General features: G+C 43.2%; 1 protein-coding gene across 1 annotated transcript in view; it reads left to right on the forward strand.

Annotated features, from left to right (window-relative positions):
• Nucleotides 1-14,565, forward strand: part of LOC118859156 (GRB2 related adaptor protein) — a 61,193-nt gene that overhangs the window by 12,074 nt on the left and 34,554 nt on the right. Inside the window, exons 2-3 of the mRNA XM_036769615.1 lie at nt 3,094-3,191; nt 7,796-7,918. Coding sequence (XP_036625510.1) covers nt 3,094-3,191; nt 7,796-7,918 — 221 coding nt within the window. The remainder of the gene's footprint in view (nt 1-3,093; nt 3,192-7,795; nt 7,919-14,565) is intronic.

The following is a 14,565-nucleotide window of genomic DNA, read 5'->3' on the forward strand; positions in this document are numbered from 1 at the left end:
AAATATTTTGCAAAAAGCCCACATAGTTCAGACTAAGAGTGCTTGACAGACTAATGCCCTTATTTTATAAATGAGGACATTGAAGCCCAGAGGCTTACTCTATTTCCTTTAGCACCCAGGGCCTCCTTGCCTTGGATCAACCTACCATCCTTGTGGCCTGCTTCCCTGCAATATTCTTCCACAAGGTCCACTCCCCTTCTGATGAATTTCTTCTAGAGCTTCCATTTTGTGGAAGGACTCAGACCAGCCTGTCTTCATTCTCCTCATGGTCCTGTTCCTGACTTTCTAGACTTCAAAACTGTCCCTCCAAGTGGGTTACTTTCCTCCCTCTTTTAACTCCCTCTGTGTGTTGTCTTCCCCTACTAGAAAGTAAGCTCTTTGTGGGCAAGGACTCTATTTTTTTCCTTTATTTGTATCCCCAGTGCTCATTATAGTGCCCAGCACATAGTAAGTACTTAGTAAATGTTTGTTTCCTTCCTTTCAGAGAAAAGAAATGATGTGGCCACGGGCAGGAAGGACCCAGGAACTCAGATATTCTGACTTCAAAATTGACCATATAGTCTTCTGTTGAACATAGCTATATGTTGTTCAATCATTCTTCCTCTTTTTTTCCTAAGAGTTCTAGGTTTTGTTCTGCCTATTTCCTTTTTCACTAACATTCCTGCCTTGTCAGACTCACCACTCACTCATCTCTCCCCTATCACAACTGCTCCTTTCTTTTTATCTTGACACCCTTTGGAACAAGCACAATTTCCTGTTCTGCTCTCCCCTCCTTTCCTGTCCCTGAAACAATGTTGTACCCTTTGGAAGGTCTCTTGGTTCTTTGTTTTTGTTTTTTTTTTTTTTTACTGGCAGCCTATTCTTTTCATCAAGGATGCCTTTGATATGTGCATAGATTATTTTAAGAAAAATTCTACGAGAAGTGAAGTTCAAGAATCATTGAGTGGGGCATAAACATCTATCTTTCCCTACAAGAAAGTAAGGGAAAAGGGGATGGGGGGGAGTGGGGTGAAGAAGGGAGGGCTGACTGGGGAACGGGGCAATCAGAATACATGCCATCTTGGAGTGGGGGGAAGGTAGAAATGGGGAGAAAATTTGTAATTCAATCTCTTGTTAATGATGATTATTAATGATGATAATGATGTTAATTAATGATGAAAATTTAAAATATTAAATAAATATATAATGATTTTTAAAAAAAGAATCATTGAGAATCACCCAGACAACAATGGAGAGGTATGGAGTTGGCCTGAGTGGACTGCCACACAATATGAACAAGGAATTATGCAGAGGAAATGGTGTAAAGGAAGCTGTCAAAGACACATGTGACCAAACATCCCCCCCTCCCCCAAAGCAAATGGGAGTGAGAGAGACAGCTGCTAGACAGTCCCTGGGATGTGAAGGGAACTGAAGGAAACTGTTAGTATAATGGGTTGACCTCCTGTGGTCTCTTTATGGAAGGATATGAAGGAGTCACACAGGATGAGTAGGCTGAGATGAGTTTAGAATATAAATTTGTTGAGTAGGGATCATTTCATTCTTTGTATTTCTATCCCCAGGTGTCTGGCATATAGTTGGTGTTTAATAACTGCTTAATGATTGGTTGATTGGGATTTGCATCATTGGAGGGAATTCCCACATCAATGAGATCTCAGACTGACTGAAGTATTGGAATATAACTATGTAAGGGGTGGGGGCTCTCCCTCCAACCTCAGTTGATGTAGGTATAAGTGATCCCTATATGAAGTTTGAATTAGACAACTGAGTGAATCAAAAAGGGAGTAATAGGAAAGGTGAGCTTTAAAAATCAGTTCTTTGAATCTAAGAAAGAGACTCAAAGAGAAACTCACAGGGGTGCTGTGCTCATCTGTGTAAATTCCATGGCAGTTAATGAAGGTAGCAGTGACAAAAGTGGTCTAGCTCAAACTTCCCATCTTTCTGTCTACAGAATTCAAATTTCTTGGAACCAAGATGGTGGAGTAAAGGCAGGGGCTCACTTGAGCTCCCTCCTGAACCCCTCCAAATACCTTTAAATAATGACCCTAAACAAATTCTAGAGCGGCAGAATGCAAACTTCTTGAAGATAGGGACTGTTTCACATATCAGTATCCCCAGAGATTAGCACAGTATCTGACATACAGTAGGTGCTCAAACAATGTTTATTGTCTGATTGATTGTTCTGCTTTCTCACCTTGATTACAAACTCCTTGAAAACCTAGAATTGAAAAACTATAACTGGCAGGGGACCATCAGGAGTCAGCATCTAGAAGCACAGATTTCTTCTCAGAGATGCTGAGCAACATAGGGCCTGTGGAGGTTCATGAGATGCAGAGGAATGCCACAGGGAGTAGGAGTGCCCCCACCCCCAGACCCAAGTCAAGGCTCCTGGGGAGTCCCAGGCTGAAACCCACTGAGGGTACAATTAGGCTGGCACATGCCCACTCTCAACTGAGTTGATTTGTCTCAGGTGCTGCAATTGCTAATTAAATCTCTGATCGAATGCCCTCCTCCTTTCTTTTAACTTATCCAAATCATACCCATTCTGAGGCAATTAGGTGGTACAATGGACGGAATCATGGACCTGGAATCAGGAAGGCCTGTGTTCAAATCCAGCCTCAGACATTTATTAGCTGTGTCACCTTGGGCAAGTCATTCACTTGGGCTTGCCTCAGTTTTGTCATCTGTAAAACGGGAATAGTGATAGACTCTCCCTCCCAGGGTTGCTGTGAGGGTCAAATCAGATAATATTCATAAAACACATTGCAAACATTAAAGTACCGTATGAGTGCTAGTTGCTGTTGTTAATATCATGCAAGGCTCAGGGGTTCAGGCCCCACTTCTACTGTTAAGTCTACCTTGACCAGCCCAACACGGCCACTCTAGGGATCATCCTCCTAAGCTCCTCCAGTACTCAGAGTGAGATAGAATCCTTGGGTGTCTTTGCTGTCCTGCATCGCTGTTTCCCTGGTATTAACCTTCCCAAGTACAAAGAGGCTCTCTCTCCATCTGTTTCCCCCAACGTGCCTGATCCGGGGCTGGTCTCGCAGGATGTGCTCACCTTGGGACTAAATTGGATCTGGTCTCTTAATACAGATTCTGAACATGGAAGACGACCAGAACTGGTACAAGGCGGAGTTGCATGGCGCTGAAGGCTTCATCCCAAAGAATTACATCCAAGTCAAGCCTCATCCGTAAGTCCATCTCAGGCTGCTTCTCTGCCCTTGACTCAGTCCGGTTCCAGCCTCCTACAGGGGCCGGTAGTAATGTGCTCCAGAGCTTGCAGCCTCTACTTTCATAGCACTCACGACCTAGTGGACTAGGTAAAGAAGACTCACCCCAGCAACTGAGTAGAGGACAATATTCCTTCTTATCCAGTGCTTGGTTTGTTCTAATCAACCTCGAATTACTGAACAAGACCAAGGGCTGGGAAATCTAGATTTTAATCCTGGGCTCTGCCTCTAACTCATCGTGGGGGCCGGGGAGGTGGGGGGGACTTAGGCAAGTGATTTCCCTTTTCTGGGTTATTAGTTTCTTCATGTTAACTTAGTTGCTCTCTGAAGTCCCTTTCAGCCTACCTTTCTGTTGCTCAAGTCTGAGCAGCCTGTCATAATGGATAGCGCCAGGCTTGGAGTCACAAGATGAGGGTTCGGATTCTGCCTCCCATACTTCCTAGTTATGTGGCTGCTGGCAAATCGAAACAACTCTTTGAGGTAGGGACTATAGGTATTATCATCATTTTACAGATAATCAGACTGAGGCTCAGAGAGCTTTTGTCACACAAGTATTGTTAGAGAAGAGATTCAAACCTAGAAATCTCCTGATGCTGGGGACACTTTTGACTATACTGCACTTCTTTTCCTTAGTCAGGGCCCCTGCCTTATGGGGAAAATGAAGGAATGGGTTATTTCCACAAGAAAAAAAAGACTTAAAGAACCTCCCAAATGTCCCCTCCACCCCTACTGTGAACACCAGAGAGAAGCTGTTATCTGCTCACTACAAGAGAGAGATTCACTTTCTATCATTTTGTCTGCTTATTTTAAGCTACCACCTCCAGCTTCCTGTGACTGATGGGTACTTTCAACACAAATCTCCAGACCCTTTTATCATTGCCTTTCCTCCTTCAGCTTCTTCTGATCACTGTCTCAGGAGCCAGCCTCTTATCTGTCCACAGACCTGAGATAATTTTCCCCTGTGTCTCTTGTCTCAGACTGAGAACTCCTCCAAGGGTGTGATAACCAAACCATACCCAACTAAGGGAGGCCACATGGTGTTAGGTCTGTCCTTTTTATATAGGGAGACTTAATTCAATAAATAATAGTCACAAATTGCATTTATGTAATACTTAACAGCTTATAAAATTCTTTCACACATATTACCTCACCTGATCCTCACAGTAATCCTATGTAGGGCAGTTATTATTATCTTAATTTCACAGATGAAGATGTGGAAGCACAGAGATGCAAAATAACTTGCCCAAAGTCTCATACCCCATTCCTTAGGACTCAAGCTCAGGATTTACATGGATTGGATTCAATATTAGGGGCTTTTTACTTATCTTTGGCTTCTTTGACCACCCACGTAATCTCCTGGGAATTTCTGAATTTAGCTTATGTCTAGTTCTCTAGAGGAAAGTTTCCATGCAAGCACTTGGGTTAACATTATATCCAATATAGTCCAGGCTTCATTTCAGTATAGGAACTGGACCTTGTGATTTCACTGATGTGGTAAGGTGAATAAATTGCCCATGAAGGTTGGCATCCTCTCTGTCTTCGAGTCTTCATTTGCAAGCCTTTATTTAATGCAACACAAAGCTCAAAGGACTCATATCCAAGGCCATAAACAGTCAAGTAAACTCTTCTTTCCTTTTCAATGTGCTACCATCTCCCTGGGGGAACCTATATAGCACTCCAGGCTTAAGCTATTCTAATATTGACATCTCCTACACAAAAAAGAACACTCGAAAAATCAAGTAACCTTTTCTTCCGGTGAGCCCTACATTCCCAGGAGCCAACACAGTCCTTAAGATTTGTAGTATTTGTTTGGGGCCTCTAAGAATGAGAGAAGAACTCAGGGTCAATTTCCAAGATTTGCACAGTCCATGTAGCAGTGAAGGGCAAAGTCTGGGTCAACTTCTCCATATCATGGCTCTATTCTTTGACGCTTCTTGGTTCAAGCTTTCACTTGATATAGGCACTCTGCTATCCAGTCCAGGAATTTCTTCACCACTTTGATACTTATACTATCTTTGGGGCTGAGAGGATCCCTGGGGAGACTATCTGGATAGACTTTCCTGCCTTCCCCTCCCTCCTACCCTAGGAACCAAGCCCACTCTCTAATGTGTAAGCCCTCTGTCTTTATTTCCTCTCTATGGACTCCAGATCTCTTTTTAAGGAAAAGTAGCCTAGGAAAGTAGCTCAGATGTTAGCTTCATCAGTAATCAGGCATCATCTGGGTAATAAGTACCAGTGAACATCCTCACTAAGGTGAGTAACCTGGTTGTAATGTTGACAAAGAATTAACCATGTAAAGAATCTTGTACTCAAAACAATTTTTTAGGAGATATCATCAATACCATAAAAATTCATCAGTAGACAATGAGAACTTCTGCACCTTGTACAAAAAAAATTTCAAGCATTGACAGGGACTAGGGAGAGCTTGGATGGAGACTGGGGTATACTGGTGTATGTTTTATAACCAGCTCTATGAGGGGAGCAGAATGCCCACACAACCCACTTTTAAGTTTGATCTGCATTATTAAAAGTTTCTTCCTTACTTTCTTAAGTCTAGACAATCAAGCACACCCTCTGTATAGAAAAACCAGGTTTCAAATCTACCTCCACTCTGAATGGACCATTATAGGTTTTCCCCAGGGCATCTAAATTTAGAGGGCAATGACTGTACTTGACTTTCTCATCTGGCTATGGAAACTGTTGAATTTAGGAACTGGCTAACAACAATTAATGAGTGAAAGTAAGAAGCTGCCATATGGTGCTTCCGCCTCCTCTTCTTGTCACTGAGGCAAACCATAAGTGAAGCTTTCCCCTTTCTGTTTCCAAAAGCAGCATTTCGATGTCCTAGGGTCTTGCCCCACCTCCTCCACGGGGGGAGATTATGCTCCAAGGTCCAAGATTTCTCTTCAGGGGAATCTGGAACCAACTCCAACCAACACTTAGAAAGTTTGCCTACAGTAGAGGCCGTGCATTTGGGACTAATAATAATTGGAAAGGTCAGCTGGGTCCTAAATGCCAGGCTGAGGATTTTACACGTTATCCTATAAGTAATAGGGAATCTTTGAAGGCCATCGAGCAGGGGAGTGATGCTGGCAATGATAAACCAGGAAATTTCATGTGAAATGTGTTATATTTCATGACTTTCCCAATCTGTTTTGGGGGATGAGCAAAGCCTGGCAGAATCAGACTTTCTGTCTCTGTCGACTTCTGTCTTCCTATTCTGATGTCCTCATTTTCCTTCCTGAGAAACCTCACAGCTCAGCTCAAGGTCCCTTGTCACTTAATGTCCTGTTCTATTAGTAAGTTTATGTATACCATGTGCCCTATTCCATCAGCTACCGTGAGGGAAGGATAGCACAGAGAAGAAGGTACTCCCTGACCTTCATCTCCCATTGACGGATGAAGGGGAAGCAGTAGCATCAGCTGCCAAACTTTAGCTTCTTGTTGATACAAAACAGGTATTCTTCAGGTCCCAGAATAGCTCTGTGGGGGATCTCCCATCTGTGACTGAATCAACCTGAAACTTTCCACTGTGGGGCTCCCTGGGGTATGGGGGAAGAGGAGGAGTAGGAAGTATGCAGGATAGTTCATCACAGACCTAGTCCTTAGCTAACCAGACAGTAGAGAAGAGAAAAATGTCCATTTCTTCTTGACACTAATAAGTCTGTCCTATGTACTCAGGGACACATGTAAAACTCAGAGCAGGGGAGGCAAAAGAAAATGAAGACAAAGTCATTGTCTCATTGGAAAGGGGAATCACATAAGAAAACTGATAACGAACAAGCCTTGTCGATGTAATACAAGATAGACAATATTTCAGGCAACATCGGAAAACCCTATGAGATAATAACTCCAATTTATAGATGAAAAAAAGTCTCAGAGACCTTACCCAAGATCACCCAACTAACCAGGGATGGAAGCAGGACTTAAACCCAGGTCTCCTGACTCCCCATCCAGCCCCCTTCCCACTTGCATCCTCTCTGTGGGCATTGTGTTTACCTCCAGTAAGGCTAGCCATTTGCATGGACAATCTGCCAGGCAAAAGACTACCTGCTGGTATGATTTTAAGGATCCCAGCTTCCTATTCCTGTTGACTGCCTTTGTTTGCCAAGGGAAAAGGCCTCTGGCCCCATCATCAGAGGTTGAGACTCCAAGGAGAATATGCTGGGAATGTGGAGGAATGTGGCACAGTGCCAAAGAACTTGCACTGGGAGTCAGGAGGGCAGAGGTCCCGGTCCACCTCTTCCACTAATTTACTGTGTGACCTCAGGCACATGGTTTTCTTTCTCTAGGCCTTGGATTCTTCCTCCTCTGTCAACTGAGAGGATTGGCCTAGTCACCCAATGATCTCTACATTCTCTTTCAGTTATCATATTCCATGGTTCTAGAGGTGGAATCAATGCCCTCTATGTTCTCAGCTGCTTGCTTAGAAGGAATTCCTGGCTCCAAATGCCTGAAGGGTCTTGTTTTTCCTTGGGTGCGGCTTTCCTGTTCTTGTTCTTTTCTTCTCACTTGCTCCCTTGGGAACATCAGACCCCTCAGACTATCTGCCCTTCTTTCCACAGGTGGTTTGCAGGCAGGATCTCCAGGCAGTTTGCAGAAGAGATTTTGCTCAGACGAAATCACCTGGGAGCCTTCTTGATCCGAGAGAGTGAGAGTTCCCCAGGAGAATTTTCAGTCTCTGTGAAGTAAGTCTTTCTTGTCTACTCCTTCACTTCCAAATTGGCCATTCTTGAGGGCCTTTGATCTCTTTGGGGGCTCCCACAGGGAGGTAGCTAGAATGGGTTAGTCTGTACTACCAAGGTGAGGAAAATTGAAAGGAAATTGGGGTGGCGATAAATGACTGCTATATGCCCAACTCTGTGGGCAAGATGGGAGAAAGCACAATTTCCAACCTTAAAGAAACTACAGTACGGTGGACACATACACAAATGACTATAATACAAAGCTGAATATGTTGACTGCCAGAATAAAGCATCCCCCCTAAAAAAGTGGGTGGTTGCTATGGAGAATCAGAAGAAGGGATGACTTCAAGTTGGGGAAATCAGAGAAGGCATCATGAGTTCATGCATACACATGTGTACATACCCATGTGTGTGTGTGTGTGTGTGTGTGTGTGTGTGCGTGTGTGTGCGCAATTGGGCCTTGGTGGGACTTCCAGATTCGTAAATGAGAGGGAGAACATTCCAGGAAAAGGGAATGATAGGAGTCCAGTAGGAGAAATAGAGTAGATATTCCTCCCATTTGTCAGAGAAGGAAACTGAATTCCCTAGCAGGGACGTGTCTTGTCCAAGGGCACAGTGCTGGGACTGGAATTTAGTTCTCATGACTAGACAAGCTATTCCATGACAGCAAGATGGCACAGTGGATAGACTGCTGAACCTGGAGTCAGGAAGACCTGAGTTCAAATCCAGGCTCAGATGTTTGCTGGCTGTGTTGCCTTGAGTAAGTCATTTAACCTCTGTTTGCCTCAGTTTCCCTCATCTGTAAAATGGGAATGATAATACTAGCTTCTACCATCTAGAGTTGTTGTGAGGATCAAATGAGATAATATTCGTAGAGTGCTTTGCAAACCTTAAAGCATTGTGTGAATATTAGCTATTGTTACCAGCCCAAGACTCTTTCCAACAGACCTATATCCCTTTTTTTTTTTTGGTGCCAACATGGAAAGCACTGCGATTCTCTGATGGATCTGCCTCTTAGAACCTACCAAGTTCTTTTTTATCTAGCCTGGAAAAGTCTGCCGTTAAGTATTGCTAAGGAGTTGGGGAGGGGGTCAGGTCTGCTGCTCCTGACCCCTATAAGCTGATGTGCCATTGGAGAAGGGCTAAAAGAAACCTCATTGCCAGCTAGGCCTCTTTCCAGAAGAATAGGATGCTGAGGAGGCCCAGATCCTCTCGAATTTGCTCACAGCTGCAGAGCCCAAAGTTGGGCCATATGGTAAGGACCACACATTTCCTGCCTTGGGAGAAAGAAAAGGGTGTCTTCCAAGATAATCCGATTTTGGCCTCTGACAGGTGACTGGCTTAGATTCTGTTTTCAAGCCCTCGTCCTTCTGTTGAGATATAATATCTGTGAAACAGGGCATAGCCGCAGGCCTAAGGGTCATTATGAGGCCTGAGAGAAAAACCTGCAGCTATGAGGAAGGAACTATTCACCGCCCTGCTTTAAGCTCAGTCTCTTCAGGTCACTGCCCTCATATTTGCCTGAAAATAAATCCACTTAACGAGCCACTGCGTTTTTCACTTCAACTTTTTTATTTGAGTAGTCTCCCACAGGGATCAGGTGACATGAAGTGCCAATTTAACCCAGTGAACTTGTGGCCCCAAGTGAAACCAGGTAAAGGGTAGCCCAGGTGACATTTTGGGGCTGCTAGGGGGTGCAGTGAGTAGAGCACTGGCCCCGGAGTCAGGAGGACTTGAGTTCAAATCCGGCCTCAGACACTTGACACACTTGCTAGCTGTGTGAGCTTGGGCAAGTCACTTAACTCCAATTGCCCTGCCTCCCCACTCCAAAAAAAAAAAATGGAACACTGTTACATTGTTGGTGGAGTTGTGAACTGATCCAGCCATTCTGGAGAGCAATTTGGAACTATGCCCAAAGGGCTGTAAAAACGCCCATACCCTTTGACCCAGCAATACCACTTCTAGAGCTGTATCCCAAAGAGATCACACAAGTGGGAAAGGGACTTGTATGTACACAAATATTTATAGCGGCTCTTTTTGTGGTAGCAAAGAATTGGAAATCAAGGGGATGCCCATCAGTTGGGGAATGGCTAAACAAGTTGTGGTGTATGAATGTAATGGAATACTAGTGTACTATAAGAAATGGGGAAGATACGGACTTCATAATAACCTGGAAAAACCTACATGATGTAATGCTGAGTGAGCAGAGCAGAACCAGGAGAACATTGTACACAACCACAGATAGATGGATTCTGTGATGACTAACTTAGATAGACTTGGCTCTTCTCAGCAATGCAAGGTTCAAAGACAACTCCAAAGGACTCATGATGGAGAGAGCTATCTACACCTAGAGAAAGAACTATGGAGTCTGAATGCAGAGTGAGGCAAACTATTTGCTCTCCTTTTTTTTTTTTTCTCTTTTGGTTTTTTTTTTTTTTGGTCTTGTTTCTTCTTTCTCATGATTCATTCCATTGCTCATAATTCTTCTTTATAACTCGACTATTGAGTAAATAAGTTTAATGCAAAGTTATATGTAGAAGATATATTGGATGCCATGCTGTCTTGGGGAGGAGGGGGATGGGGAAGAAAATCTGGAACTCAGAATCATGCGGAAATGAGTGTTGTAAATGAAAAATAAAAAATATTAATTAAAAAAAGAATTATACATTTCATGTTTAGAGGCCCAGCCATTAAAGGATGGGGCAGTGGGGAGAAGTTACTTACTGGAATCAGAATATCCAAATTGGAAGGGGTCTTAGAGGTCATCTGGCCCAGTGTCCTAGCTTTATAGATGAGGAAGCTAAGACTCAGAGTATTAGCGACACATGAGGCTAGCTGTCTTGTCTAGATGCCTAGAGAAGTGCCCAGCCCCAGTAGCTCTGGGACAGGGAGTTTTTTGTTTGTTTTTTAACTTCTTGAGCAGCTACATCTGTGCATTAAGCCCTTCGAACCTCAATGGTGAGAGGCAGACATGATCTAGCTATCCCCTAAGAACAAAGATGCGTAAACAAATGCCCCACCTTCTCAACCCACCCTGCCAGATATATAGATGGGCACAGAGGTGAGGAACCTGTAGCCTTGAGGCCGCATGTGGCTTTCCAGATCCTCAAGTGTGGCCTTTTGATGGAATCTAAATTTTACGAAGTTTGTTCTAAAGTTGGGCTAAATCCTTCATTTCTTTGGACTAAATTCTACTTCTCTAGGCTCCATTTTACCGTATAAATACTTTGACAGAGAAGAAGACATAGAAGCCCACTATATTTCAGTAGGACCAGCAATGACATTACTGGATACCAGAGATTAAAATACAGAGTGATATAACAACAAAACACAATATAGCATAATGTAACATATGTGATATGATATGAAAGATTATAATATAATATGTATAAAATTCCTAGATACTAAAACTGTGACAAGGCTTTTAGCAGAAGAAAGTGCTGTATCTGTAGTCAGCATTATGAATTCACAGGATAATGGAATCATAAATTTAGAGCTGGAAGAGATTGTAAAGGTTTTGCCCCTTTGTTCTACCTGAATTTCATATTTGGAAGGAACCAAAGCATATCTCTCAAAAGAATCCTCCTATAAGATACCCAATAGATGGTCATCATTCAGGCTTTTCTTTTTCTTTTAAGGAGGAAATCGGGGTTAAGTGACCTGCCCAGGGTCACACAGCTGGTAAATGTCCGAGGCTGGATTTGAAGTCAGGTCCTCCTGACTCCAGGGCCAGTGCTCTATTCACTGAACCATTTAGCTGCCCCTATTCAGGCTTTTCTTAAGGATCTTTGACAAGAGGGAACCCACTAAACTTCAAGGAAGCCCACTGCACTTATTGATAACTCTAATTGTTAGGCAGTTTTCCTGATGGTATCCATAAATTTGCTTCTTTGTTTCTTTCAAACTAGTGCTCTTGGTTCTGCCTTCCTAAAAACAAATTCAATGCCTCCTCCACATGACAGCCCTTCAAATACTTGAAGACACCTACCATATTCCTCTTGAGTTGTCTCTTCCCAGGATTAGCATCTCTAGTTCCTTCTAACCATCCTCCTGGGGCAGCTAGTTGGTACAGTGGATAGAGTGCTGGGGGCCTTATCTTACTGAGTCTGAATCTGGCCTCAGATACTTAGTAGCTGTGTGACCCTGGGAAAGTAACTTAACCCTGTTTGCCTCAATTTCTTCATCTGTAAAATGAGCTGGAGAAGGAGATAGCAAACCACTCCAGTATCTTTGTCAATAAAATCCCAAGTAGGGTCACAAAGAGTCAGACACAACTGAAAAACAACTCAACAACATACATGAGGCACTTTACTTGCATGGTAGAAGAGTACTGGCTTGCCTCTGGAGGTTGGCATAACCTCACCAGTGAGACAATGTAAGTAGTGCGATGTAGGAGAAAATAGCAGATCTGTTCAAATCCTGGCTCTGATACTTCCTAGCTATGTGTCCTTGGGCAGGTCACTTCATTTGCCTATGCCTCTGTTTCTTCTGCAAAATGGGTTTAATAACATTTACATAGGGTTGTGTGAAAGCAACATTTTGTAAACCTTAGAGAACTATGTAAAGGTTAATGTCCTCCATCACTAGACATTTGTTAGGGAGGTTGTAGTAGGGATTCATGATAGGCATAAGGATTGGACTAGATGACTTCTAAAGTCCTTTCAGCTTGGAGCCTCTGATAGGACAACTCTTCCTACCTCCACTTGTGGGTTTTGGATGCCCAAGTCCCTGAGCCATGCAAGGTCACAGAAAAAGGAGGTTAAGTGACTTGCCCAGGATCATACAGCTAGAAGGGATCCTGACTCAACGCTCCAAGGCTCTATCCATTGCGCCACCTAGCTGGAAGGGACCAGGAGATCACTTTATTTTTCAGAGGAGGAAACTTGGGGGAGGGGTGGAGGGAACAGAATTACTTACCTAAGGTAACATAACTAATTAGTGGCAGATCTTGTACCAGAACCCTTGTCTCCCGATTCCTTGGGGTCCAATGAATCTCGCCCATTTTTTTGGCAAATATATGCCCACTCTCTTCTGTGAGAGTTACAAGACAAAGTTAAAAGTGATCATCTGTGCCCTTGAGGAAATTATAGTTTCTTTCCTTGGGGAGATAATATACAGGACATAATACATAGGAAATAGTAAAAAAACTGAGTTTTTTATAAGGATGAATGCCAGCTTGAGGAGTCCACATAATAAAAGCTGTTAGGACTCCAAGAATAAAGAGTAAAATTTGACTGGGATATCCCAGGAAGGTTTTTTGGAAGGTGTGGGGCTTGATACAGACCTTACAGGATGAGTAGATTTTGGAGAGGGGGAGGAAGGATGCCTTTGGGGAGTTGGGGAACAGGATGAGCAAAAGCCCAAAAAGAGGAATATCATAACATCTAGCTGCCAGGTATGAGTTTAAGGCCCAGATGAACTGTACCCCAAGTTATTAAAAGAATTGGCAGATATGATTGCTGAACCACTGCCAGTGATTTATTTTTATTTTTAAATTAAATTTTATTATTTTGAATGAAGGAAAATTTGCCTTCCCTCCTTCTCACTCCCTCCCCCCTCCCTGCCATGACAAAAAATAAAAACAAAATCCCTGTTACAATTATGTATAGTCAAGAAAAACGAATTGCACCTGGCTATGTTCAAAATAATATGTCTCAGTCTGTACTGAGTTCATCACCTCTCTGTCAGGAGGGGCATAGTATATTTCATCACGGAATCATGGTGGGTTATTGGGTTGATCCGAGTTCCCAAGTCTTTTAAAGTTATTTGTCTTGATTTTTGAAATCCCATAGAGAGTGGGAGGATTGAAGAAGAGCGAATGTCCCAACTTCCCCCCCAAATGGGAAGAAGATAGATTGTGCAAATTACAGGCAAGTGAGCTTGACTTTTATTCCTGCCAAAATTCTAGAATGTATTTATGATAGGAACCTCTTCGCAATTGTGATGGGGGTGGGAAGTAGGAGGGGGGAGAAGATCCTGTTACTCCCAGGCTTTTCTTTCCAATGAACCCATATGCTTCCGTTCCTCTGGAAAATCCCTGTTTTCTCTTAGATCCTGCATGTTGTTCATAAATCACCTCAGACACAAGTTTATAGTGAAACAAACAACTTAATTAGATTAGTAAAAGTAGAGTAAAAAAAAAAACCAAAGGAATACATCAGAGGCAAACACTCCTATAACCCGTAGCTCAAGGAAGCCACCTCATTTCTTCCTACCCCCTAGGATGGAAGGTTGTGAGCTCCAGTCTCTTCCTGCTCCCTTGTCTCCTTCCTTACCATAAGAAGGGGGACAGAAAGCAGACATATACTTCTGTCTCTCAAGAGAGACAGATTGCTTGGTCACCAGCAGTAATTAACTCTACAGTACGAGGTACAAACTCTTCCTGGGCAGGATAGCAATAAATTGGTCGCTTATAAGCCAAGCATCCCAAAGCACATTGTTCTCCTCCAAGCTCACCTCCCAGGGACGTCCTGGGTAGGCCATCAGTTTCTATTGCTTGTGCCAATGTCTTTATGCCTCTGCAGGCTGTTAGAGTGGGGCATTTCTCAGCCCAACCCTGCCTGCTTAGAAACGGGATGTTTTACTTCATGGCTACTGTATTTCCATGTCTGTTTCTCTCTCTCTCTCTCTCTCTCTCTCTCTCTCTCTCT

The sequence above is a fragment of the Trichosurus vulpecula genome, chromosome 1 (genome assembly GCF_011100635.1).
Source record: "Trichosurus vulpecula isolate mTriVul1 chromosome 1, mTriVul1.pri, whole genome shotgun sequence".
Lineage (NCBI taxonomy): Eukaryota > Metazoa > Chordata > Mammalia > Diprotodontia > Phalangeridae > Trichosurus > Trichosurus vulpecula.